A 27,345-nucleotide genomic window follows, 5' to 3' on the forward strand; every position below is an offset into this window, starting at 1 on the left:
TCGGGTTAGAAAAGGGTTACCCCAGGTGTAGTTACTGGGTTTCTAAAAGTCCGGTTATGAGCATATCCAGGTTTTTGGCGGTGTTTACAAGGACCTGCGGAACCGGGTTATTGTGAATATTCGGGTTTTTAAAGGGTTACTGGCTGCATGTAAACGCACTGCATGACTGGTAGAAAGCTGGGCGGGTCTGGGTGGGGGCCTGGGGGCTCGGGGTGTGGGGGTGGCCGGACCTGTGGAGGGATCTGGGTGGGGCCTTGAGGGTCGGGTCCTGACATGTATGCTGCCGGGGAGAAGGCAGGAACATGCAGCAGTGCCTGACTCAGGTTCAGGGGCTTCGGGTAGACCTTGACTCCTCTGCTGTCCCATCACAGGGGAGGGGGAAGTCCAGGAGGGGGAGGACCCAACCTTACCTGGATGTCCTATGTCTTTTATAGTCCGGAAGTTGTGCAAATGCAGGGATGGGTGTAGATATTCTGCTGGGGTGGGGCTGGGTTGGTGCCCTCGGACTCCATGAGGCTCTGCAATGCTGCCCTGGCAGGATGGGCTGGGGTCTCCATGCCCTGGGTGGCATTTTGACAACAGAGGTGCCTATTGGGGCCAGTGGGGGAGCTGGCTCCCTGGAGGGCTAAGCCCAACCAGCCATTCCTCCCCATCCCCACACATTTCTCTCCTCCTGCTCCCTCACATCATCACACAAACATGCACATAGGACCTTGGAGGGTGGACAAGTCAGGGAGTGCGTGTATGGACCCCGTTTCCGCGTTTCTGTGGCAACCTGCACCCCCAATTTTATCTGCACCATATACACTTCCACCGACGACATTCCATGCAAACACACACTTAGGGCCTTGGGAGTGAGCACATCCAACGGCATTGGGCAGGGGGATTTCTCAGCCTCATCCCAAGTGCTGGTGCCCACTTCCAATTTTAAACTGCACTTAGACACTGAGGGATGTGGGTGCAAGTGGGGTATCCTCAAAGAATGCTAGAAAGTTGTCACAGTCAGACCTTGAGTAGACTGGCATTGTGGTGAAACAATCTGGTTTATGGTGTCAATCAGCTGAGCAAAGTAAGTGGCCCTGGAATTTTTCACCATCTCATTCAGAGATATTGTCAGTTCTAGCTACCGCTACACTTCGCCTAGATTTCTAGGTTAAACCTGGATCTCACCCATCTGCTGTTTAACTTAAACAGATACTCCATGTTAGTCCGACTCACCTTATCCATGTGGAAAATGAGGTCCAGTTCACAAACATTTTCAAAGCATTTATCCAGCGTCTCCACAAACACCTGAGACAAAGACAAGGGTGGTAATTGTTCCTCAGGATGTTTAAGGTCTGCTACGGCACAGTGGCGACATCAGGACAAAGATAATACAACTGTGATTGTTCTTCTCAATCATCTAGGCTGGATTACTTCACAGATCTGATTTCCTAAATAAAAACATCCAGCATAGAGGTGAAAGGTCAAAAGTGACCAAAAGGGATGAATAGCTCATTTAGCAGCAGAGCAGACATCTACCTTTTTGTAGCTAGAGTGAAAGACAATGGTTACATGAAACTCTGGGTACTTTACACAGCAATTCTAAACAAACCTGAATCAGGTCCAAAATGCCCAGCTCACTCTCAGACGAGTCCACACAGAAGACAAAGTAGAGCGTGGCGTAGTGCCTGTAGATCAGCTTGTAGTCTGAGCCGCCAATGAGACTGCAAAGAGATTCAGAAACACTTTAGTAGAAAACACAGAGCCAGCTTTTGTTGTCAAGTTTTCTTAAAGGAAAAGCAGACAAAGAAATGCTGTTTTGTAATAATTATCTCATGGTTCTGTGGAAGCTTTGTTTCTGCTTCCATCTAGTGTTCATCTGCAGCCAGAGCTGGTCTAACAGGGTCTGCAACCTGAGGCTCCTCAGTCCCTCTGAGGGGGACTCTTGGTAAGTTTGAGGGCTGATATTAATGATTATGTTTATGCAGCAGAATAAGTAAAATGCAGTGTTTGTGTTTTTTAATAGAGTCGTACTATTTCTGATAATTGTTTGCATTTTCCATAATTTCTGTACCGGAGATTTTTATGTGAAATGTTTCATAAAATCATGTTTAACTTTGTAGTTGATAACTTTTAGCCTATTTATTAGGGACTCACTGACTGCTCACAAGAAAATAAATACTGGTAACATATGAGAAAAATTACTGTACTAATGTAAAGTTTAAAAATAAACATATGAGAATACCACAACAAGATGCTGTGGTTATCCCTGTAATGAAAGGAGTAGAAGAGACGAGGACTAACCTAATAAGAGCTTCAGCACTTGAAATACATTCAGGCCTAGTCCACACGTAGCCAGTTTTTTTTTGAAAACGAATATCCGCCCCTCCAAAAACTTGCATCCACACCACCTCGTTTAAAAAAAAAACTGTCCACACGTACCCGGATAAATACGTTGTTAAGGACATGCCAGACCTGTAGGCGGCAGTACTTCCCCCGTTCTTAACTAGGGATGCACCGATCAGGTTTTTTGCTGCCGATCACCGATACCGATATCAAAGAATGCTGCTCACCGATACCGATCACGTGGATTGGCCAGAAATTTTCTACATTATAATGAGTGCTACAAACTACATAATCTGGGAATAAAGGAAATGTAACCTAATCTAAAATGGTCTGTATTAGGGTTGTCACGGTGTGAAAATTTAACCTCACGGTTATTGTGACCAAAATTACCACGGTTTTCGGTAATATCGCCGTATTTTTTTTTAAACGTGCTACATTTTCACACAATTAAATAAACCCTGTATGTCAGGAAATATTGTCCTCAGTTTGTGTCTAAATTTTGCCTAAAATGTGTTATTTTGTAATTATGTTGTTTATTTGTTTACATTTTTCCCCTTTAGCCTTTAAAATACCAATATTTGTCCATAACTTCTTATTTTATGTCTGTTTGATGTCATCATTTAAAAAATATTAGATCAGATGATACTCAGTACTCAAGTAGCCTTCTAATCAGATACTTTTTTACCCTTACTTGAGTAATAAACCCTATATCAGGAAAATATTGTCCTCGGTTTGTGTCCTTCCAGTGAGCTTTGCAGATGTGGGAAAATGTCATCAGGCAGTAATCATTGTTAAATTCATAATTATTCTAGGAGAGAGACCAACTCTCATCTGCCCCTGGGAGCCCCGTAACGCATAGCGTAATTTCAACATGGGGGTGTCCGCGACACGGTTTATATGCAGGTAGCAGCGCTGCGGCTGCTTTATATAGCGACTCGTTGCTTTCTCCCTCAACCCAAATCCTCAGATCACACATTTTAGCTAAAACGCTAAAGTTAGCTTGCCTTGCGTTGACTGTAGAGTTGTGGGTGATGGTCATCAGATGTGTCATGAGATTTGAAGCGTTGCTGCCTTTCACAGACACTTTTTCTGCTCGCGCTGCAAACAGGATAGCCGTCCGTCCGTCTTCTATAAACTCCCTCGGCATTCTTCAAATATCTAAAATATGCCCGTACTTCCGACTTTGTCTTCTTTGAGGGATAATAAATGTCCTCCTGAGTGCTGCCGTCTCCTCCTTTGACCATTATTTCAGCTTTAGCTTCAAGAAAGTTTTGTTGTAAACAAAGCGTGCATGTGCCGCCGGCAACTTCAGCCGATGATACGGTGGCTGGTAAGGGTCACCGCAGCCACGGTAATCCACCAAGATAATATAGTTTTTAAAAAAACAAGACGGTTATTATTATTGTCAACGTTTTTTTTTTTACCGGGGTTTACCGCTACACTGGTTACCGTGACAACCCTACCGGTTTGCTTTGATCTATTTTGAAAATTCCAATCAAAACCGATAGGGGCGCTATCAGCCGATTACGATCAAATGCCGATCCATCGGTGCATCCCTATTATTAACCTCGTCCTTCGTCTGTGGTCTTCCGCAAGGAGCAGTAATTCCGCTTGCAAAAACAAACAAGCAAAAAGCGCTTGGACAATTGATAAAGCGAGCGCAACTCTGAGGGCATCCATGCTGTCGGCTAGTGTAAACACAGGTCGCACACGTGATGTCAGCATTTTTTTGTCGTGGAAAGTGACGTTGCGAACCTTAAAACTCTGGTTTTGTCCGTCCACACGCAGACACCCAAAACGGAGAAAATGCAGATCTTCACTTTGGCCGGAGTTTTTAAAAAGATCCGTTTTCGTGTGAAAAAACTCCTTTTTTGTGTGGATGACAGGCCAAAACGTAGAAAAATATCTACGTTTTGGCAGATCCCCGGCCGCGTGTGGACAGGGCCTCAGATAATTTCACAACAAATACATGCTACATGTTTGGTGTTTCTCTGCTCAAACACACCTGACTTTAATCAGTAGGTGATTAACAGGCTTCTGCAGAGCCTGGTGAGCTGCTGAAGAAGTGATTGAACTAATCAGGTAAGTTGGAGCATAGGCCCAATCCCAATAATCGCACTTCCACCCTCACACCCCTTCAATTGCGCGTTCCAGCCTAGGTGTGCGAGTGTGTATGTTGTCCCGATCCTCAAGTACAGAAAATGACCACGCCCTTTAATTGATGTGGACTGTGGACTGGAGCTGAGCCCAAGCTGACAGAGCTACACATTTTGGTTATTTTCCAGGATTTATTCTCACAATACATAGCACTGCTAGACAATAATGGCTGTGGCTGTTTGTCTGCAGCACTGTGGGTGAGTGAGGGAGGGAGAGAGGTCTCCAGCAGCAGAACGGAGCTCAGCATAACAACGCTGACTTCTATTTCTGCGTCAGCTCGAGTGTGGCATTGCGCACTTTAGTACAGTTTCTGATGGCACCTGGTCATTCAAACGAGCATGTCCAACATTTCAGAGTTAGAGCCTTACATTTGAAAGCTGTTTTACCTTCAGTTTTCCTCCTTGCACTGAGTAGAACAAGAAGATGTTTTATATAAAGCATCTCTCTAGATAAAAATCACAAGCACATTAAAAACTAATCGGAGAGATAAAAATGATTAGCTTTAAGATGTTTTATTGTATGACTATTTATTATATATTATATAAAATGATAGGGCTGCACTGGGGCACAGTGGCTAATGTTGTTTCCTTGCAGCAAGTAGGTGCTGGGTTCAAATCCCAACCTGGGGTCTTTCTGCATGGACTCTGCATGTTCTCCCTGTGCATGCGTGGTTTCTCTCCGGGTGCGACCAGGTTCCTCCTACAGTCCAAAAGCATGACTGCTAGGTTGTTTGGTCTCTCTAAATTGTCATTAGGTGTGTGTGTGTGTGTGTGTGTGTGTGTGTGTGTGTGTGTGTGTGTGTGTGTGTGTGCGTGTGCGTGTGCGTGTCTGGCAACCTGTCCAACATGTACCTCGCATGCTTGTCCGAAGACAGCCGGAGATAGGCACCAGCCCTCGCGTGAGTACGCAGGTTTAGACAATGGATGGATATAAAAATATATATTATTCTATATCATGAATAATCTGTTGAACCTGGACTTGAAGAAAACTGTGAACTGAAATAAATTTCTCCTAGAAAATTCGCAATTCAATCTTTTCCTAAAATCGTTCAGCCCTACTCTGAATGTTTTAAACTACGGCCGCCACCATGATTAGTCGACTTGTCACAATGACGTCGACAAACAAAATAGATTACTATTTATTTAATAGTCGATGCGTCGTTTATTTAATAAACATTTTTTTAATCTCGCCTGCTGCAGCACAGTTGCTTCCAGCCTCTCTGCTCAGCCGCCGCTTTAGCTCCGAGGCACATGCGCAGTGGTGGTCATCCAGCTCAGCCTTCGTCACCGGAGAAATAAAATATGGCCAGTCGGCAACATACTTCAAAAGTTTGGGAGCATTATACGAAGACAAAAGAAAGGACTGTAGAGTGCAAATTCTGCAGAGTGAAACTCCCCTTTTACGGGAGCACACTGGCGATGCACGAACATCTTATGAGGAAGCACGTCATGGTGGAGAACAAAGAGTTGCCTCGGTAAGTTTACCACTTGTTAGCTGCTAACATAGCGGTAGCGACACCAGTAGTGGTGGCAATTTCATTACCTTTAATTATGTTCACATATTTTTGCTCTAATTACAAACACTGATGATTTATTTGATCCCGCTACATTACAATAGTACTAAAAGTGCTTTTCTTCAGCGGACGAGTTTGTTACGTGCACACCTCAGCAAGCCAACGTCCTGACCGAGGCCATTGTGAGCATGCTGGTCACCAGACTCCTGTCCATGGTCGATATAAAGGTTTCAAAGAGATGATCAACCAGTTCAACCCAGGTTACCATGACAACTACCTACCAGACTGATCCCATTTTACCACCATGATGGAGAGGGAGAAATTATGACACGTCTCTAAATAAAGTAAATTTTTCTAGTGCAGAGTGGAGACAACCCATAGAAGCACTGATTTGATCTCATTTCAGAGAAAAATAGAACAGGTCAGATGCACCTAATAAATAAAATTACTAACAAACTCAGGAATCTTTCTTTGCTTCATTGTTCTGGTGCTGAGAATATCACTAATGCGGATCAAAGGAGATACACGGATGAATGCACCTCTTATTTATTATTTGTAAACTACATTTACTGCAGCTGGCAGAGGCAGAGATTTTTTCTATTGATACACAGAATTTACAGAATCATTTTAAATGTTAACAGGGGAAGACTGCAGGAGGGAGCGGTAAAATACAGGGGGTCCCCAGCAAAAACAAGAAACTACGAGTCTGATGAAACCCGCTGGCAGCAAGCCCCCACAATGCGGCTCAAAAATTGAGGCCAACCCGGAAGTACCAAAAATTGCAGTTCCACCTTCATCTGCTGGGGGCTGGTGTCAGAAACGAGCAAATCCTCATTGACTCCCATGTTAAAATACCAATTTCACAGCAGAAATAAACATGTTTACAGCCTGGTACCAAAACATGTTTTTGGCTTAAATGATCTAGTTTACACTCATGACAACTCTGAGGGGGGTGAATTTTTTTTCTCACTCTTCTGTTTAAGTGTATTAAAAGCCTAAAATTCTGTATAATTAATGAGCATCAGACCCACGTGACCGCCGCCTCAGACCCAAGTGACCACAGAGCTAGCTCCGTGGAAAGGCCTCAGTAGAGCCTCGGTCTGGCTTGGAAACTGCTCCGGGATTTTGAGTCTCTGTGTTTGTGTATTCTTTTTTGGATATTTTTTGTGCAAATGTTGGACAAAATGACTTGCTGTGGCATTAATTGCACTAATAGAGCATCTAAGGAGTCTCCACTTCATTTTTTTCGGTAAGTAAAATTATATTTATGTATTTTAGGTCACTGCCGAGCTGAGCTTAGATTTTAACATGTACTGTTTAACCATGACATTTAAATGTAATAGGGTAAAACCCAGTGCATTTAACATAATGCTGCACTTTAGAAAATGGGTTGAAATATAACATGTTGGTGGAGCTGGGTTCCGACTATCGGCTTGTGGAGCTCTCGGGGGACCGATGTTTTCCACCCAGATCTCCCCTCCCCGCAGCTCGGTGCATCTCTGTTTGATGCGCGGGCTGTCGGCTTGTGGAGCTCTGGGATGGAAACCTTTCCACCCGGTTCTCCCCAGCGGCAGCTCTGCGCATCTCAGATCGCAGCGGCGCTTGTCTGCTGTGTGGCTGCCGGCTTGTGGAGGTCTCGGAGAACTCTGTGTTCCACCCGGTTTTACCCAGCGGTCAGCCCGGCGTATCTCTGACTCAGAAGCTCTGGTGTTGTGCACAGTTAACTCCGGTTGTAGCTAGGTTGCTACCTCCGTTAGCTTAGCTCCCACCTCAGCATTAGCTTTGGGTTAGCTTGTAGCTAGTTCGACCGGGTATCTTCAGTTGATCCCAGCCTTACAGCCCCACCCTCAGCTCCTCCTCTCTTCCCTTTTGTGGAATTGTCTGGGCTTGACGGAACCTGTGACACGGTCAAAATGGCGGTGGTGGCCACCTCCCATTTGGCCTCAAAAACGTGTTATTGGAGTCTATGGAAACCCATTGTCCAATATTTATATGTCAATGTCAGGCAGTCACGGGGCAGCTCCAACGACCCAGTGGCTGAGCTGGGTCAATGTTATCGAGCTCAGTCCGGCTCGGCAGAGGGTGAACGAGCCGAGGCGACGTCGTGCTCTGCTTAAGAAGAAGTGTTATTTTCCCGCTTCTGAAGAAGCGTCCAACGTGTTTTTACGCTTTCTCCGAGACATGTCACGTCGCTAAGTTGTTAGCGCGCAGCGTAGCCTGCTGGAGTTTTTAAGGGTTCAGATGAAACACCCGACCTCTCGTGCTGCTCACACATCGATCTTAAGTTGTCGCTGTTGCGCTCACGCCATAATACAGTATTAGATGCGGTTAAAGTCAGACATGAAAAAATAAATAAATTTTACATGAATAAGTGATGCTTAGCCTGGTGGGGGGAGGAAAACCTGGCCTAATAAGCACTGGAGGAAACCCTGTCAAGATCGTCAACACTCGTTTATCTTAATGCTATTGAAACATAATTTTCAACTCAGTAACTTATGCTGTAACTTCACCTTGCCCTGCCTACTCCTCCTTGCTGCCTGCCGACTGTGATCACAAGCGACAACATAGTAGTTCCTACTGCTTCTTCGGGAAACGGTGCAAAAAAAAAAAACAAAAAAACTTGGGATCTTGTAGGTGTGGCGGTGGGATTTCAGCCGTAGCGGGCCAGCCACGGCTACGCCTATGTAAGGGAAACCCTGTTAGTCAACTATTAAAATAGTTGTTTGTGGCAGCCCTATTTTAAACTAAGATTTAACGTGGACAGCAAAGAATGTAAATTTTGTCAATTGTTTGTTTGAAAGTTGTTAAAAGATTTCTTTTAAAGTAGCACAAGCAGCGACCGGCATCCTGGCAATGAACACTGTCCCAATTCGGCAATTATTTGCACACTTGTGTAACGTATTCACCAACATAACGACCTGAAGCCTCACTGCACACTTCCTCCTAGTGCACTTTGCTGAAGACCTCAGGGTGCAGTGCAAGTATTGGGCTATAGAAACACCTAAAACATGCTGGATGGGTAATCTGTAGGACCAGGGCAGGAGAGCACTGAGCTCAGCAGTGCTCTCCTGGTCGCCTAAAAAACCACCTCCTCCGCTTGGCATTCCCTGAATGTGTTTGAGTTAAGACTTCATTCATGTTGATTTTAATTCCCTGCTTTCATTGGTCTCTTGTTTTTGCCCATTTGTTATCTACTTTAATGTTTTTACCTTTTGGGTCACAGAAGGCGATTTATAAATAAAGCTTTGATTGATTTAGCAGTTGCTCTCCGTCCTTTTGCCTGAATAAAAATAATATTTTAATATTTAATTATTGAACCTGTAGTATACGCTGTAAATATAAACAGACGTGACACTCTAATATCTTAATTCTAATTATCTATATGAATTTTGGCTCAAACTCTAGGAGAGATGGTAAAATATATTTTAATAATTGAAGCGCCTTGGTCTAATTCCAAAAACTGCTAGAGAAAGATCATCTTTGACCCTCTTCAGTGATGTAAAACCCCTAAAACAAGTCAAATATTGTCCCCATGACACGTTTCCTTCCCAACACTGGTGACATTAAAACGGTGCTTACCTTCCACCCTCCAAGAAGTTGCAGACATTGTCATCTCTCTTAGACACCAGATGGAAAGTCTCACGGATGATCTGTTGCTGCATGTCCTCCGCCTGCAAGACGTAGGAGTCATGTTTACAACCCAGGAAATAATGCACTTTTGTATAGATGAATAAGTCCTAGTTTGGATTTAATTACTACAACGATCTCTGTTACTTTCATAACCCCAAACTCATACTGAAGTGAAGGCTTTTAGGGGAACACATCACTGTACTACCTGTATCTCTGTTGCTGTTCGCTATTGGGCCAGCAACGTAACCAAATACTCACAAAATATTGGTAGAATCTGATCAGCCGCGGCTTCCCGTGGTTGTTAAAAATCAATATAGCTTTAATCATGTTGACTCCGCCGAAAACACACACCAGCGCTGAATTAGTTTCAAATAAAAAACAGACTAGCCAACAGCGTTAGCATGAGTGCTAAATGTATGAGCTCGTTGATGACGTACTTCCGATGGAGTCTGAAGGGGCTTTCGCCACCTTCTGGACCGGAGCTGGGTAAATCTTTCTTCTCTTCTATTCTGAAATTGTAGGGATTTTTTTTTCTGTTACACGTTTTAACAAATTTAAGACGTCCGACCGTGACCGATTTTGGCCGTGGACACCACGTTGCCGTCGTGACGATGTTGGCTGGGCTGCTACTTCCAAAAACGTCCAGCAGAAGACAGGATCAGGTTTAGTAAGGCACACAATTAATTATATTACATTTACATTATATTTACAAAGAAGGTGTCATGACCAAAGTCCAAGCCTCAAAGTAACAAACAGGGGCTCTATTTAGAGGCTACAAATCCAGCTTTAAGAAAACCACTTCAAAATTTTGCATGCAATTTATCCATCCAATGATTATTTACACAAGAAGTTCAATATTGATATAAATGCATGCACTTTCTGCAATAATGATGTTGAAACAGCAGAACACCTTTTCTATTGATGTGATAACTGTAAAATCAGATAAGTTAAGCTAACTCAAATAATTTGGGGAAACCGATTGCACAAATTGATTTAAGTTTTGTCACTCAAACTATTTGAGTTTATTTAATTATGCGAGTAGAGTCTAATTAATTCAATACAATTATGATAAGTTAACTCAAATGGTTATGTTTATCAACTATTTTTATTTAGTATAGTCAACTTAAACCTTTAAATATGTGGCACTAAAATGCCGTATATATTTTAACTTATTTAAAATACATTCCTCTTTCATAATCCGACTGAGTTAAAGTAACTTGAATGGTTCTTAATTGAATAACTAAAGTTACTCAATTCAACTGAGGAAACCGATTGCACCACACCTTATTAGTAGTATTAACACAACAAACTCAGACTTTCTCCATTCAGTTTTATTAACTTGAACTGCAGAAAAACAGAATGATTACAACTGCACATTTTTTCAAATTTGCTAAATGCTTTTTTACACTGTGTGTACATTAAATGTTGCGTGAGAATAATTCCAGTATTTTTAGTTGCCATTAACCATCATGACCTGAATTTTAATTAAGAATATCCAGATTTATTGACATGCACCTAACGAAAATGCAAACAAAGCTTAACTACAATGATGTCATCAGCCATTATAAACACATACTGTAGGAATACAATATTAAATTTCAACGCTGTTATTGTACAACAGTTTGCTTAAAGATTAGTGTCTCCTCAACTGCTGTGGCCAAACCTCAATGGCAAAATGTCATTGAGATCACTAACGACCTACTCATTGCTGCTGATTCTGGTTTAATCTCTATTCTCATTCTCCTCGATCTGAGTGCGGCCTTTGACACCATTTCTCATCCCATCCTCCTCAATAGACTCTCTTCCTTAGGCATCACTCACACACCCCTCCGCTGGTTTCAATCTTACCTTACTGGCCGCACTCAGTTCATCCAGTTAAAATCCTTTACCTCAGAACCCTCCCCAGTCAAGTCAGGTGTGCCCCAGGGCTCTGTCCTGGGGCCCCTCCTCTTCATAGTATATCTCCTCCCTATCGGCAAAATCTTCCGCAAATTCAATATCCAGTTTCACTGCTTTGCGGATGACACCCAGCTCTACATTTCCAGTAAGCCCAACTCAACTCTCCCACCATCCTCCCTTACACTCTGCCTCTCTGAAATCAAATCATGGTTCACCTCTAATTTCCTCAAACTCAACGGCAATAAAACTGAACTTCTTCTAGTTGGCACTAAATCCACCCTCTCAAAATCTGACAGCTTTTCTTTAACTATTGACAGTGCCATAGTCTCCCCCTCCCCTCACGTCAAGAGTCTGAGTGTCATTCTCGACAGCTCACTTTCTTTTCAAGCTCACATTAATAACATAATTCGGTCAGCATACTTCCATCTACGTTCTATAAACCGTCTCCGCCCCTCACTGACCCGTCAGACTGCCGCCATTCTCGTCCACAGCCTCGTCACCTCCCGTATCGACTATTGCAATTCACTTCTTTATGGTCTCCCCAACAAACTCCTTCATAAATTGCAACTGGTCCAGAATTCAGCAGCCCGTATTATCACCAGAACCCCTTCCTTTGACCACATCACCCCGGTTCTCCAGCAGCTTCACTGGATCCAGGTTAAATTCAGGTCCATCTTCAAAATTCTCCTCCATACCTTCAAAGCAATCCACAACCTCTCTCCTCCATATATCTCAGACCTTATAAGTATTCACACCCCATCCCGTTCACTCAGATCTTTTTCTTCCATCCATCTTGCGGTTCCTTCTGCCCGTCTCGCTACCATGGGGAGCAGAGCTTTCAGCCGCTCTGCTCCTCGTCTCTGGAACTCACTTCCCCCAGACATCAGGAACATCGACAGTTTTACCCTTTTCAAAACAAAACTCAAAACACATATGTTTAAATCTGCCTACAACCTCTGATTTTATTGAACTGTTTCTCTCTCTTTTTTTTTTCTTGTTTGGGTTTTATTATTGTTTTATTGTATTTTACTACGTGTTTTCTGTCAAGTGACCTTGGGTGTTCTGAAAGGCGCTTTTAAATAAAATGTATTATATTATTATTATTAAAATGGAAAGATGTCATTTGACAATAAAACATAGTGATTACAAATGTCAATTTGGACTGATCATCAGTTATTTAACTTTGAAACTTGCTGACATGAACCTAAATACAAATATATCATAGAGGAACAATGACAAGTGTTCATGAATATTGTAAGAATGCAATAGATGAAGTCAATATAAACATATGTAAAAAAAAATCTTCAAAGATACTTGTGGCCTCCCAGTTTACCTTAAAAGTGTATCACAAAAGTGTCAAGTACAGTGATCCCTCGCTACTTCGCGGTTCGCTTATCGCGGATTCACGACTTCGCGGATTATTTCTTTGGAGCCTTATTCAAGGGAAATTCGCCGATTCGCAGCATTTTTCACCAATTTGCGGTATTTTCCTATGCGAAATATCAAGAAATTCCAGTTTTTTTTTCATCAATTTCATCATAAAATGCACTTTTTGTAATAAAACTATAAAAAAAACAAGTAAAAATACAGTACTATGTAAAGGGAGGGTTTTAAAAGTCTGAATATTGAATACGTACCTGTTAAATAAATACTGTAAATATGGTGTCCCTACTTCACAGATTTTCACCTATCGCGGCCAGGTCTGGAACGCATCTACCGCAATAAACCAGGGGGTCACCTGTATTTGAAATGTTTCTTTATTAGCTTTCCGCATATTGCTGTTTTAGAAGGCTGAGAACATGGACATATAAAACTATTGACTTGAAGCCATTTAAATATTAATGAACAAGCAAGAACATGTGAAAAACAAACCCCATCTACACCAGCTCATTTTTCAGTGTCTGCAATTTTGGTTTGAGTTGCTTTCTCTCATCGTCTAGCTTCAGCAACACTACTTGAATGAACTCAAAAAAGCTACTACACTTCACAGGATAGCTGAGATGCTGAGCATATATTAGCCCAAACAAACACACCAAAGCATCAGTCCATCTGTAATGAGTCATTGCAACCTGATCTTCAAGAACAATGAACACTTGGCGTGGTGAGAAAGGAACTCCAGCAGGCACATCCTCTTCATCCACATCAGCAACCAGCACAAGTGCAGCTTCATGGAACTCCATTTCATCCTGTCACACATCAAAATTATTGATGAGAAATATTTATGTCATAGATATAAAGGTCAACACAAATACAAATAGCCAGATACCTTAATTTTTTTCAAATTGTATGTATTACCACTTTTTTGTAATTTCAATAGGAAAATTATTGCAATTCCCAAGTATAACATACCTTGCATGTTTTCAAAATACCTGACGAGTCCTCCTTGAGGTAAATCGGCAGGCCAGCCAGGCTGCTGTTCTTGTTGTGCAGATGTCATTCTTGTCCTTAAAGGGCAAAAAATATATAAAACGTGACAAATGGGACTACCATGCAAACAGTAGAGTGAAAGTATTTTTACGTACCTGTTGCTCATATTCCAACAACAGCTGGTCCATGTTTTCACCAACCCATCCAGTTTTCTTCTTTTTGTAAAGTCCAATCAGCCGAGGAGCATATTCATCCAGTGCAGCATAAAAAACGTGGTAGATGAAGATTGGTAATCCGGTGAAATTCACGGTAGAGCTGAAGAGAATAAACCAAAAATGACATGAAAAAAAATGCTGTATACTTTATAAGCAGTAAATTTAATATAGTTGTACTTACCTGTGTCTCATTAAAGAGAGCTGGCCATCTGTCCTTAAGCTCTGATACAGGAAGAGAAGATGCAATGATCTCTTCACGTCTCAGGGAAAAAGTGTGCATCATGTGCTGATGAATGAGTGGAATGTCCCTTTCAGTAGAGGTCTTCCGGAACTCTTCTATCATCTCAGCCCTCCTTTTCTGCAGAGACTCTCTTGTTTCTCCAGAAGGACAACTGGGAAGGAAGTTGACCTCACCTCTCTTAGGTCTTTTAATATTGGCCCTTGGTGCAGCTCCTTCTGGGTTTGTTCTGCTGCGCTTTCCAGAGTTTACAGCAACATCTCTGATGCCAGCTTTGGCCAACTTCTTTCTTTGGTTTCCAATTTTGTGTCTCAAACTATTCTTCCATCCTTCCCAACCAGTGTCAGAATTGTTCTCCTTCAGACAGGGATGCTTTTCGACTAAAGCTTTTGCAGCCTTTCCAATCTGTGTGCTACTAGGATATGCCTTCAGTTGAAAGATTTCTTCCCCCATTACCTCGAGTATGTTGTGTTTTTGATCTCTAGGAAGTCTAATTAGTTCCCCATCTTTTTCAAATGCTGCATTACCTTCCTTTAGCACATGTTCCACCTCATAAGAAAATTTTGGAACAACAAAAACCTCTGGCCACCCACTAATACGCTCTGGTGAATCTATGGCATCAGTGCTATCATTCAGAAGACTTGTCTCACTAGTGCTGGTTGAAATCAAGTCCAGCTCCACTAATCTGATTACTTTAACCAATGCTGTGCTTGGGAGGTGTTCCATTTCAACCAAATTACACAATGCATGATCAAAATCTGGATCTTCAAACTGAAGCCTAAAGTCAAAAGTCAACTTTAGCCTAGTTTTGATTTCATCTATGAGGGCCTGTACACTGCTTGGGCGAGATGGCAGAATAAGTCTTTCAGCATTATCATTATCAAGGATGACCCTTAGCTTCAGTCTCTCTGTTGCCTCCATCTGAAGTTGTAGGTCCTGTAACATACAGGATTCAAATAATATAGCGACATTTCAACACACCCAAGAGTTCTCATATCATGTATGCATTACCTGTACACTGGCAGAAGGGCTGGGGAGATCCGCTGATATTTCAGTTCTGTTTCTTTAGTCAGACACTGGAATGAAATGTTTTGTTGTTAGAATGAGTTCATTTGCAATCTTATAAGCAAAATGTGGCAGGTGGTCAGACAGCTGGCACACAGATTTGACACTATGACTCTTCGGTATATGCTCGACTAGTTCGTATGACCTCAAGTGCTCAACATACAAAGTGTCGTAGTCTTTTAAGAGAAAATACATTTTGTCGCTGATGAGTAGGATGTTTCGAATCTCTTTGAACTCTGGCAAGGCTAAATAAGCACCAGTACATACAAACATGCCAATTGCAAAGCTTGTGCCATCAATTGAGATGTTTTTTGTTCCATAAACTGTGTCACTGTCAAAAATACCTGATAAATGATTGTGTATCTGCACTTAGTCAGTGCGTTTACATGCAGCCAGTAACCCTTTTAAAACCCGAATATTCGCAATAACCCGGTTCCGCACGGCCATGTAAACACCGCCAAAAACCCGGATATGCTCATAACCGGGTTTTTAAAAACCCGGTTACTACACCTGGGGTAACCCTTTTCTAACCCGAATGTGTGGTCGTGTAAACACATATCGGGATATCCCCATCAAAGCGTGTGTTCTGCGCATGCTCTGTTCGCAAGTAGTCTTGGTCTTTTGAGTAGCGACACATCTTGTATGCGCCAGAATACCGGAAGTAAACAAGTTGGGAGCAACATGGCGAGTCGCAGCCAGCACAGCACCACACTTTTGGAGTGACAAGGAAACCTCTGTGTTCATCGGTCTGGTTCATCTTGAAGGAGAGGATGATGATGATGTTATGGATGAAAACACAGGTAAGTCACATGACTTTCTCAATCCAATACGTATACCAACAAAGGGTTTCACTCTTGGAGGTAGATACATGCGTCGACCCATCTGTGTTTAACCTATAAGTAACATCTTTTTTAACATCAAGCTGTAACATTTTGCTTGTTTTTATTTCTGGCCAGATGCAGATATTGGAGAAGGTGGACCTTCAATGACTGTGCCTTGCCAGTCTACACAGCCATCAAATCCCACTGCAGCTACTCCTGGTGAGCTTGCTAAATACTGTTACTAAAGGTTATAGCATATTGTAACCCCAGGTCACTCCTCCTCCTTGTGTAATGTCTGAAAATAGTACCTTTCTTTAGTGGATAATTTGATTACAGTGATTATGAGATATTATGTAATATAACCGTTGACCCAAACTAAGGACTATTGTCACTTTTGCATTCTTAGTAAACTCAGAATTGTAGGAAGACACATCACCTAAAGGTAAAGAAACATCTTCTAGAATCCACAAGTTTCATAAGAATGCAAAAAGTGATAATAGTCGAACACTAAGAGAGAACTTACCCAACACTTTCTAAGGCCTGTCATGTCTGCTCTAGGTGGGTCAAGTCGCAGGTCCAGGCACCGTGGAGCCGCTTCACTTACTCAACATCAACAGTTCATGGAGAGAATGCAGCACACGCAGAAGCAATGGTTTGAGCAGCAAAGGCAGTTGAGACATGCCAGTGATGAGGCACTCATGTCTCAAATGATTTCTGAATCAACCTCACATTTAAAAAGCAAAACCAAAATGTTATTTTGTTATGTGCTTTATTAAAGAACAAATGTTTTATTAAACTCACTAGAAAACTTGTATGTGTTGACATTTTATTTGAACATTGCATATACCTGTTCTTTTTCAGAGGTGCACAGCAACAAAGGAGAAGGCAGATAAACATCTTTTAAAACTCAGAAAATAAAGCGTTTTGAAAAATATCGAGCTTACAGTTTAAAGTTGTTTGTTTCCTATCAGACCCGTTCGTCCTGCACACTCACGCTCTTACTAAGCGCTTACGGAGTGGGACACGTGCAGCAAGGTAATCTGTTAGGGCCCGTCTGATAGCTGAGGCTGCACTGTTATCAGCCCTATTGACCTGTGACACAGGCTGTGGAAACAGCCTTTCTACTGATGTGGCCTCCTCTGCCCATCTGGGATTAACATGCTCCTTCTCCATCTCACAAAATGTGTGTAGAGCACAACAGGTTGCTACCATGTATGGTGTGAAAGTGAAATGGAAGTCACTGCGCTTCAACAGAACACAGAAACGAGATTTCAGTCGACCAAATGCTATCTCTATACTTGTTCTAGCAGAACTCAAATAGACGTAGAAGCTTTCCTCTTGTGGTGTCAGTCTTGGGGACTGCAGATAGCCCTTCATTAGCCAGGGCATCAGTGGGTACGCAGGATCTCCCAGCAGGAAGAAATCCACATCCTGCCCCTCGATCTGACCTGCTCTCTAAAGTGGGACAGATAGAAATATTATTCTTCCTAAATTATGTCATAATACATCTTAGATATGTGGCAGGTATGCAACTTGCATTTAAATACCAAAAGTTTTAATGCATTACCCACCTTTGGGAAGGATTGTGCATTGTTGAACAGATTGGACTGGCGGAGTGCATTGGCGTCATGTGCTGAACCAGGCATGTTGCAGCTCACACTCCAAAAACTATGGAAAATGTATCACAGTGAATCAAGATGTAGTGGGAGCGGTGTGATTAGTGGCAAAAAGTTAGGAAAATTATTTCAGGTCAGTAATGACATAATTATTTGTACATATAAGCTGTTGAGGTTTTTTTGAACAGAGAACCTCTCAATTGATGTTTGTGAGTGGTTCCAATATAGCTTAGTGATGTGTGGCTGTCAACATTATATACAAATCATAATCATGAATACAAAAGCTGGGAATGGCAAAACACCTACCAGTATTTGTCATCACAGACTCCCTGGAGGGCATAGGATGGCCATCCCTTCCTGTTTATGAAGTCTCTGTAGCCATCACTTGGAGGCAAGCAAGGGATGTGGCTCCCATCCACACAACCTATGATAAAAAGTAAGAAAAACAAAAAAAGAAAGAAAAAGTATGCACACAGCAGTGTAGCCTACATACATAGTATAGTTCACATTTAGCCTACTCTCAGAAAACTACTGACATTAACAAGACATAAGAGCAGGAAATATTTTACCTATGATTTGAGAAATGGAGTGGGCACGTTCAAATCTTCGTGCAATGCCACATGCCTCCTCCAAAGTGGGTACCCGGATCAGTGTTTTGATGACTTGAGTCGACCATTCCGTGGCAGAATAGGTACACCATCTTCTTCACGGTGCTCTTGTGCACTCCAAATTGGTTTGCTATCAAACGATACTCTGCACAGCTTGCTAGTTTATACAGCACCATGGCAACGCGCATTTCTGTAGGCACTGGTGGTGATGGTTACTACACTGGGCTCCATCACTCTTTCCATCATACCACACAGTTTAGCAAAAGATTGACGTGACATACGGAAATTCTCACGCCAATCCGTGTCCGTGAACTCCATCATTACAACGCGCTCCCACCAGTCCTGGCTGCGCACCTTCATCCAAAGTGTCCGCGGGGCTCTGGTGGTAACGGGTACCGTCGATATGTTCGATATGTTTAGCGCAGCTCTCTCTATATTTGCAATTTCTTGCTCACGTACTCTCCTTCAAATGAAGGCCAGTACGCACAGTCGTTTTAAGAGCTGCTGGTGGGTCAATACCAGCAATAAATCACAAACAAACGCTCTCGCTATTTCTTCCGAACTGAGAAACATGTTGTTGTTTTCATGGATACCGGAACAAGATGAACTGGAAATGACGCATATTGCGTCTTGATGTCGTCCATACGTCCTGACGCTACCGCAACGTCCGCATTGAAAACGGGTTATGCAAATTAGGGTTAACTCTGGCTTGTAAACGGGTTATTCTGATCAACTCAGAAACCCGAATACCGACCTTAACCCGATCATAACCCGGATATTGGCTGCATGTAAACGTACTCAGTGATGAAATGTACATAGACTCCATTTTGGATGTCTGAACATGTGGTTTGAAAAACTTTGAGGATGACAAATAAAATGCCATCTGACTTTGATGTTGCTCTGCCAACATTTTTAACACATTTTTGTAGTTGAGAGTGTCATGAATAATTTTTTTTTTGAAAACCTTATGCTTTCCTTCAAATCTCATTGTCCAAAGGTGAACCAAGGGACCAAAGCATTTTATCAAGTGCGGGTAATGCTCGATGTAATGATGCTTTGGCTTTAATCGAACATTCGGAAACACTGGAAGAGTTGCCGGTGGTCCAATATTTTACAAGCCAAGTACTGAATGGTCTCTTCATTAAAAATCGGAGACATGGCAAGCTGAACGACATCCTTTAACTCCATTAGCACTTCCCAAAACGTGTCTCTTTCTGGGACTTTTGAGCCAATGAGAAGAGGCAACATTATAAGCAGGGCATTATTTTCATGAGCATTCCCACCAATGGTCCCTCGACTGGCAAAATTAGTGGGTATTGGATGAGGGCGATCAACTTTATCAGAATGTTGATATGGAAAGTGCAATATTGCTCGGTTTAAGTCTTCTAATGTAAAATATTTACTGGAAATCAAACCTTTTAAGCAATGAGCTATCTCCACTGGAACACCGCGTTCAAACAGGTCGTGCAGGAGGTCAGGTGGGAAGCCTGTGACAGGATGGAAGAATGACAGATGGTCAGAAAGAACACAACTGTTTTTGACACCACAATTTCCCTCACTGCCATCGCTCTGAAGCTCTCGTAAAAGATTGTCATGAAGGTCCTTTGTTCTCAGCACATAATCCCCTGTAACTATATTTTTGTCTGCATTTCTGTTTGTGTGGCATGACAAAACCTGCAGAAATGTGTAGACCTGAAGCTCTCATTGAACCCAGCGAGCCCATGTGCGGCAAGTTTATCTGCCACAACACAGTAGACAGTGCCTTTAAGACATTAACCAAGGGTATCAATGTAGATGCCTACTTCTTCAAGAGTTTTCAGATCATTTAAGAGTGGTGACATCATTTTCTTAAACCCAAACAGGCGCACATCATTAGAGTTGCACAGGAGAGCAAGCTGAGTGCAGTGGAGAGCAGAACGAGATTTAACTGGAAAGTTTGCCAGAGTCCAATAATCTGCAAAAACTTTATGTATTTTCTTTGAAGTACCGAGTGGGTTTGCAATTTCAAAATCATCCACATAAAGCATTATTTACAGTTTTGTTCCCTCTTGTGAGAGTAGAACGTTTTCCCGGTAGTAGGATCCATCACAAAATGACATGAAATGTCCAGGTATCTCGTTTTTTTCAACAACATTTGCAAAGATGTAAGAATTGACACATACATGTATGTGTGCTTTGATGATTCAATTAAATACTCCACAGGCTTGACATACGGAAAGTTTGCTTCATAGTAAGATTTTCTCATCTTTGCTGTTGACAGTGGTCCGTCAGATGTGATACATTTATGTAAAACATTACTATCAGAAACTGCCTGACAAATGTCATCGACCAGTTTGTCAGTATATAGGCAGTTATGCTTTTTTAGTATATCAACTACTGATTTTTTTAATGAGAGGTTTTGTTAACAAAAACAGGTGATCAATGTGCTCAATGATCTCCTGTGTTGCTCTCTGGGACACATGGAGAATGCTCTGCATTTTCAAGAAAAAGCCAGCTAGATTGTGCTGCAACTGCTCTTCTAAACCGTCAGTTGTACCCATTTCACTAGTGGTTGCCACTTCATTTTCATCTAATGGTTCTACTGAATCAAGCTGCATAACATCCTTTTGGTCTACATTTAGGACACTTTGCACAGTGCCTTCATCATAATTTGCTGAACTTTGGTGTTCTCGGCATTTGTGCGCATTGAATGTTGAGTATACATTGGTTTTAAAATTGCAGTCCTTGAAAGGACATGGAACAGTTTCTTTCAGTTTTAAATGTCCCCTCAGATGGATAAACATTTGCCTTTCAATAAATGGCTGCTTAAAGTTACACACAGGGCAGCAAAATCCATAATTATTAAAAGCTGGATTTGAATGGTCTTTTCTTTGTGTAGCAGTATGTATTCTTGACATATGCACCTTTAATGAAATAAATGTACTAAATATACACATGCAGGTGTTGTAGAGACAGGGTATATTATGTCGATGTGTGAAATGAACGATCACAGTTTAAAAGCACATTACTCCAAAGAAAAGATAAAAACAATTATACTAATTATGAATGAGTTTTAACATCACACTGTTAGTTTGGGGTTTACTTAACTAATTATATAAAAGTAAGTATAACTATTTAGCTAAAGTGAGTGAAAATAACTGACATCATTTTAGTAAGAAGCACTATTGGGAATTATAGATGTTTTGGTCAGCTTTTCAGCACTGGATAATGCTAAAAATTATCCACTTCCCCCTGTTAACATTTCAAACTATTGGTTTACAAACAGATAACAAAACTTTACAATTTGGGATTAACTATTTGATTATATTGGCTAAATATGTTATCCATGAGTGACGTTTCCTGAAAACCTCCCCATTTTTTGATGCTTTTAAAATTGAAGTATTTATTTTGAAAGAATAATTAAAATATTGCAAATTAGACAAAACACACATTCTATTTGATTGTTTTGCAACAGCTTCGTGAATAATGTTAAAGTTTATAAATGCGTAACAATACTTAAACGTGTTCCTGTTATTATGTATCTCTCTCTTTTATCTTGAGAGGCGCTATAGAATTGATGTTTTCTTCTTCTTCTCCTCCTTTCTATTCTGTTTATTGACATATTCTGATACACTTTGAACTATACCTTTTTATTTTATTTGATGACTATTCAGTTCTTATCCTTTTACATATACATTTGATTACTAGAGGTTTGATTACGCTGCATTGTCATAATTTTCTGATTTAAAAAAAGTTACAAACGGGAACATCAGAGTGTTTTCAGATACACCCTGTTTTTCACGTCTCCCTGCTCAAACCAGTCTCCTCCAATTCTCGGTCCCCACCTCCTGTTCCGCCTCCGCCTGCCTGGCTCGTCGGGGGTGGCCTGGTGTACCAGGTCCATAGACTCCTAGACGTTTGCCGCCGGGGTTTCCAGTACCTGGTGGATTGGGAGGGGTATGGACCCGAGGACCGGTCATAAATTCCTCAGTCCTTCATCGAGGATCCTGCCCTCATCAGGGACTTCGAGGCTTCCCGGTGTGCCTCCTCCTCTGCTCGGCCGCCAGGTGGCGTCCGTTGAGGGGGGATGGGGGGGGGGGGGGTACTGTCACGGTCTGGGCACTGCTCAGTTTGTTTCTTCCTGAGTTTCCTCCCTGCAGGTGGGTGTGGCTGAGACTCACCAGCTGTTTGGCATCATCATCATGGCACCAGAGTATTTAAGGAGCAACGTGACTCTTCTCCACTCTGGTTGATTACTCAGTTTGGGTAGATCTGATCACCAGTCCTGCACTTCTGTCAGCAATCTGCCTGTTTGAGTTTTAACCCATTTGCCCGTCTGCTCAGGTTCCCGTATGCTTCATCTACTCCTGTGACAATAACCCCGAATCTTCATACCATGTCTCGCTGCCCTCCTCTGGTCGTCCGCTCTCAGTCCCCCACCTGTCGCTACCTCCAGGATCTTCCACTCACCCAGACCTGACTCACCTCCCCCCTGCTTCCCTTCATCCTGAAGAATGTAAGCCTCAGCAACAGTTCATATCCTCCTGCTATCTGCCCTCTCAAACTTCTCAGCATACTCACTCTGTTCTCCTCTCTAGATCCCGTCCCGCCGAGCACCCGTCCTCCAAATCAGCCGTTATTCCTGCTTCTTTGCAGCGCCCTGAGCACGATTATTCTCCCCGTTATTTTAATAAATCTTATTTATCTTACCTTCCGTTGTCCTTGGTGATTCTGTATGTCGTGGGTCAAACACCTGGTACCCAACATGACACTTACAGAGAAGGCGTGTCCTACAACTAAGAGCACCAGGCAGCCTTTAACCCCGAAGAAGCTGGAAACATTGAGAGGTATGGTATTTTTAGCTGGATTTACAAAATGTTTTTGAGTGTTGACAAGTATGAAGGAGTAAAAGTGCACAAATAATTAAATATATCAATTGATAAATGCTTAAATGTCTATAGTAGATAAAACTGAATTTAAACTAGGGCGGTCATATTTCCATTTCCAGAAAAGAGGGCAGGAGATCTGTGCCTACCGATGACATCACACTAGGGCTGGGCGATATGGTCTAAAATCGATATCACGATATATTGAGGATTTAACCTAGATAACAATTAGTTTTATGCCATTTTGCCTTGGCCCCCAAAATGCATTGAAACGGCCCTGGGTGTGTGACTGAGTTTTGAAGGTGATCTGAATTATAACAAATGTATAAATATTACATGTGTATAATTTATTGTTTTATAAAATGTGTAATGGAGATAAATCTACCGACATTTTACTTTCAAACACTTTGCTTTATTTTCTTGTTGCTTTGTTTTCTGTCTGTCTCTCATCTTCCTGCATCTCCTCTAAACTCTCCAGAAAAACTGCTACTTGACTTCTTACTTTTTCACTTCATCAGTTACTTTTGAGCAGATCAAAGGGATCTCCTGACCGCAAAGTGTAGTAGGCATTTCAGTGCTGCGTCGGTGAGGTGAAACACCGCAGCACACAAATAGCGGAGCACGTCACGTAGTGCAACACATGGCTTTTACAAACTTATACAGTACCGGACAAAGGACACATCCTTTTATGGAGTAGTTTTTCTTTGTGGTGTTTCTTTCTTTTCTTTGTACCTCTTTTCTACATTGTAGATGAAATTAATTTGCTATATTTAGTTTTCCACACACTTCCATATGCTTTCATTCATTTGGGGCAGCAGTAGCTCAGGTGGTAGAGCGGCAGTGGCGGCTGGCCAGTAGAGGGCGATAGGGCGCCACCCTCCCAGTTTTCCCCAGTGTTTTTAATTTTTATTTAAAAAAATAAATAAATAAAATTAACAATAATCACATATTCTAAGTTAATTGTGTGTTTTGTAACAAAAATAAATCATATATATATATATATATATATATATATATATATATATATATATATATATATATATATATATATATATATATATATATATCCATATTGGTCAGAAGCTCTTTGCCGAGCTGTGGAGGCGACAGAAAGGCTGTGGGCTGTGTTTCAATCGCCCAAATAGGACGGGACCAGCCGTCCAATTGCTGACAAGAAAATCAAAGGGTAGGAATGGGAATGTATCCAATCAGCGTCGACGTTGTTTCAGAAGCATGTTGGGCGATAGAGCTACCGCCAAAGGCTTTCGTTGGTGTTCGGTAAAACTCGGCAGAGTCGTTTTTGGTCGTGACTAGGGCTGCAACAACGAATCGATAAATTCGATGAAAATCGATTACTAAAAGCGTTGGCAACGAATTGCGTCATCGATTCGTTGTGTCGCACAACTCTTCCAAAAGCGCCCCCCCCCCCCCCCCCCCTTCCCGCCCGCCGTTGCGTGCAGACCAGAGCAAGTCAGATCAGCGCGAGGGAGAGAGCCGGCAGATCAGCGCGAGGGAGAGAGCCGGCAGATCAGCGCGAGGGAGAGCCTGCAGACTTGTGCTGCTGCGAACCGGTTCCGCATTGTTGCGCAGCGATCCAGGCAGCTGCTTCCAGCGCACGGTCCATTCTCAAAGTGGCGCAACCAAAAAACTATAATTAGCACACAATCGTTCTTATCTGCACATGTTCTCTATTTTCTGCCTTATTTGTGCCTGAAGCGCGCTACTGCGGAGCTCATCACCTGTGCTGCGGTGATGTCACCTCACGCAGCATCGAAAACGCGCTCTGCGCTTTGCGGTCAGGAGATCCCTTTGATCTGCTCAAAAGTAACTGATGAGGTGAAAAGGTAAGAATCCAGGCAACAGTTTTTCTGGAGAATTATGAGGAGATGCAGGAAGATGAGAGACAGACAGGACAGGAAAATAGTTAAATAAAAACAAGAAAACAAAACAAAGTGTTGAAAAGTAAAATGTAGGTAGATTTATCTCCACTACACGTTTTTACCAGTAAAAAACAATAAGTTATACACATGTCATATTTATACATCTGATACAGTTCAGATCACCTTCAAAACTCAGTCACACACCCAGGGCCGTTTCAAGACATTTTGGGGGCCAAGGCAAAATGCCCCCCCCCCCCCCCATAACTGGGCTCCCCAGAAGCCTCTGTGTAATTCATACCCTCTCCAGCAGTGTTAGTTATATGGTGTTTATAAAAGCCCCTCAGACATTACTGACATGTTCTAATATTATCAGATGAAAAACTAAATTATCAGACATGCTGTCTCATCTGCTTCTTTTCTAAACTTGCTAAAACTAACAAAACCATTTGAAAGCCACTATTTGTGGATTCTCTGAAAGTTTCCATGGAGTGTGTGACAACTTATTTTTTCATTGATCCTATTGTCTAATCTCACAGCTGAAACAAGCATCCTTAATAATCTGTGCACAGGAAGCTTACCGATGCTGTAGTAAAACAAAAGGTATAATAATTTATTATTAATAAAACCTTGTTGCAGCACTAGCATAAAAATGAGATTTTGCATTAAATATGCAAAATATTTACATAAGAATTGTTTTAGAGCCCTTTTATTGGCAGAATCTGATATTAATTTAGTTCTTACAAAAAATGGGTCCCAACATGGTTTGTGTGGCGTTGCCATAGTGTGACGTCATAGGCACAGATCCCCTGTCCTCTTGTTTGGAAATGGAAATATGATCACCCTACATTAAACAAACTGTCCACCCGGGCTTTTGCGCTGCACAGAGACGCTTCACTGCCTATGACTTTGAACGTCAGTTGAGAGTCAGTCTCATGCAGACTGACCAATGAAGAGAGGGCCTCAAGTTAAGACCCTCTCCTCATTAGTCAGTCCACACAAGGTGGGTCAAAGGTTACTCTGGGCGGGTTACGTGTTGTCAGGCATTCAAGTATTGAGTATATTTACTGCATATTACAGTAAAATATTCTGTATGTGACCACATTATGGTGATCCTCGGGTCGTGATGATGGAGCCCTTGAATATTGTTGCCCAGGGTACAACAAAGTGTTAATCTGGCCCTGGTTCCGCCGTCACATTCCCGCAGAAACTGGTTGATCACACCGGGGCCAGACTACTAGCATGTGGTTTTACAACCACAATGTCCTGGGAAGCAAAAACGCTTTTAAAAGGGAGGGAGGAGTCCTAACTGTTGCTGCAGGCGTGTTGTGTGAGAGTGCAGTTATATACTGGTTAATATATTTTTGGGTTCAGTTGCTTTCATGTGGCCTAATGTGAGTCTATTTGGGATCATTGGAATGATCAGCAGCATTTCTTGATGTGACTTTATGGCAGTTGCCCAGGGCATCATCGCAAGGAGGATGGCATTCATTTACTTTTGTTTTATTTGGTATTTTTTCAGTCATTTTTGGAAATAGTGATCAATTTTGATTAATTCACAGCCTATGTTTAATTGCATTTAAAATAAATATCAACAGATGAGATCAAACAAAACAGATGAGAATTGCCCTTAAGCTGTTTAACTTGGACCAAGCATTTTAGGTCACAGATAGATGTAGCTTAGGGTCTCTGTCTATACACCTTATAAGACAATTTAGGTGATGGCATGTTGTTTTTCTGCTATTGAACTGTTTTCTAATAATGTTGTGTTAAATAAAGTGAAGGAAGGAGAGAAATAACGTTTCCCTAGCAGTTTTTAAAAATTTCCCCATGTAATCCGATTAATCGATTAATCGTGTCGAGACCCCGTCCGATTAATCGATTATCCAAATAATCGTTTGTTGCAGCCCTAGTCGTGACGCAGATGTAACATGGACGCCGCCAGTGACTACAACCAGCATGGACACCGGATCTCAGCAGCCACTGAAGTTCGGTCTCTTCTCCAGTATCCGTTCGAGAGGAGAACTATGGTGGAAAAACTTAATGTCAAAGAGCTTGGACCAGATCAGCCTGATGTAAAGATAAGCCAGCAGGAGAAGGAGAGAGGTAAACTGTACACACGAGGCTTCTACCGAAATTGGTACAC

The 27,345-nt window shown here is 42.0% G+C and overlaps 1 protein-coding gene and 2 long non-coding RNA genes across 3 annotated transcripts in view; 1 reads left to right on the plus strand and 2 right to left on the minus strand.

The window, feature by feature from the left end:
• ap3s2 (adaptor related protein complex 3 subunit sigma 2) overlaps positions 1 to 10,088 on the minus strand; it is a 28,811-nt gene extending 18,723 nt beyond the window's left edge. Inside the window, exons 1-4 of the mRNA XM_054732584.2 lie at positions 9,887 to 10,088; positions 9,578 to 9,669; positions 1,595 to 1,706; positions 1,219 to 1,290 (exon numbers count right to left, since the gene is read on the minus strand). Coding sequence (XP_054588559.1) covers positions 1,219 to 1,290; positions 1,595 to 1,706; positions 9,578 to 9,669; positions 9,887 to 9,955 — 345 coding nt within the window. The 5' untranslated portion in view covers positions 9,956 to 10,088. The remainder of the gene's footprint in view (positions 1 to 1,218; positions 1,291 to 1,594; positions 1,707 to 9,577; positions 9,670 to 9,886) is intronic.
• Positions 10,089 to 15,031: 4,943 nt separating this feature from the next.
• LOC139071613 (uncharacterized) lies at positions 15,032 to 20,050 on the minus strand. The gene is made up of 3 exons (XR_011521461.1): positions 19,873 to 20,050; positions 15,359 to 15,423; positions 15,032 to 15,283 (listed from the first exon to the last, which is right to left on the minus strand). It is a non-coding gene; the product is annotated as an uncharacterized lncRNA (long non-coding RNA).
• A 2,507-nt stretch (positions 20,051 to 22,557) lies between these two features.
• Positions 22,558 to 23,115, plus strand: LOC129153292 (uncharacterized). The gene is made up of 3 exons (XR_008559474.2): positions 22,558 to 22,702; positions 22,781 to 22,952; positions 23,035 to 23,115. It is a non-coding gene; the product is annotated as an uncharacterized lncRNA (long non-coding RNA).
• The last annotated feature ends 4,230 nt before the right edge of the window (positions 23,116 to 27,345 follow it).

This window comes from Nothobranchius furzeri, chromosome 9, assembly GCF_043380555.1.
Source record: "Nothobranchius furzeri strain GRZ-AD chromosome 9, NfurGRZ-RIMD1, whole genome shotgun sequence".
Lineage (NCBI taxonomy): Eukaryota > Metazoa > Chordata > Actinopteri > Cyprinodontiformes > Nothobranchiidae > Nothobranchius > Nothobranchius furzeri.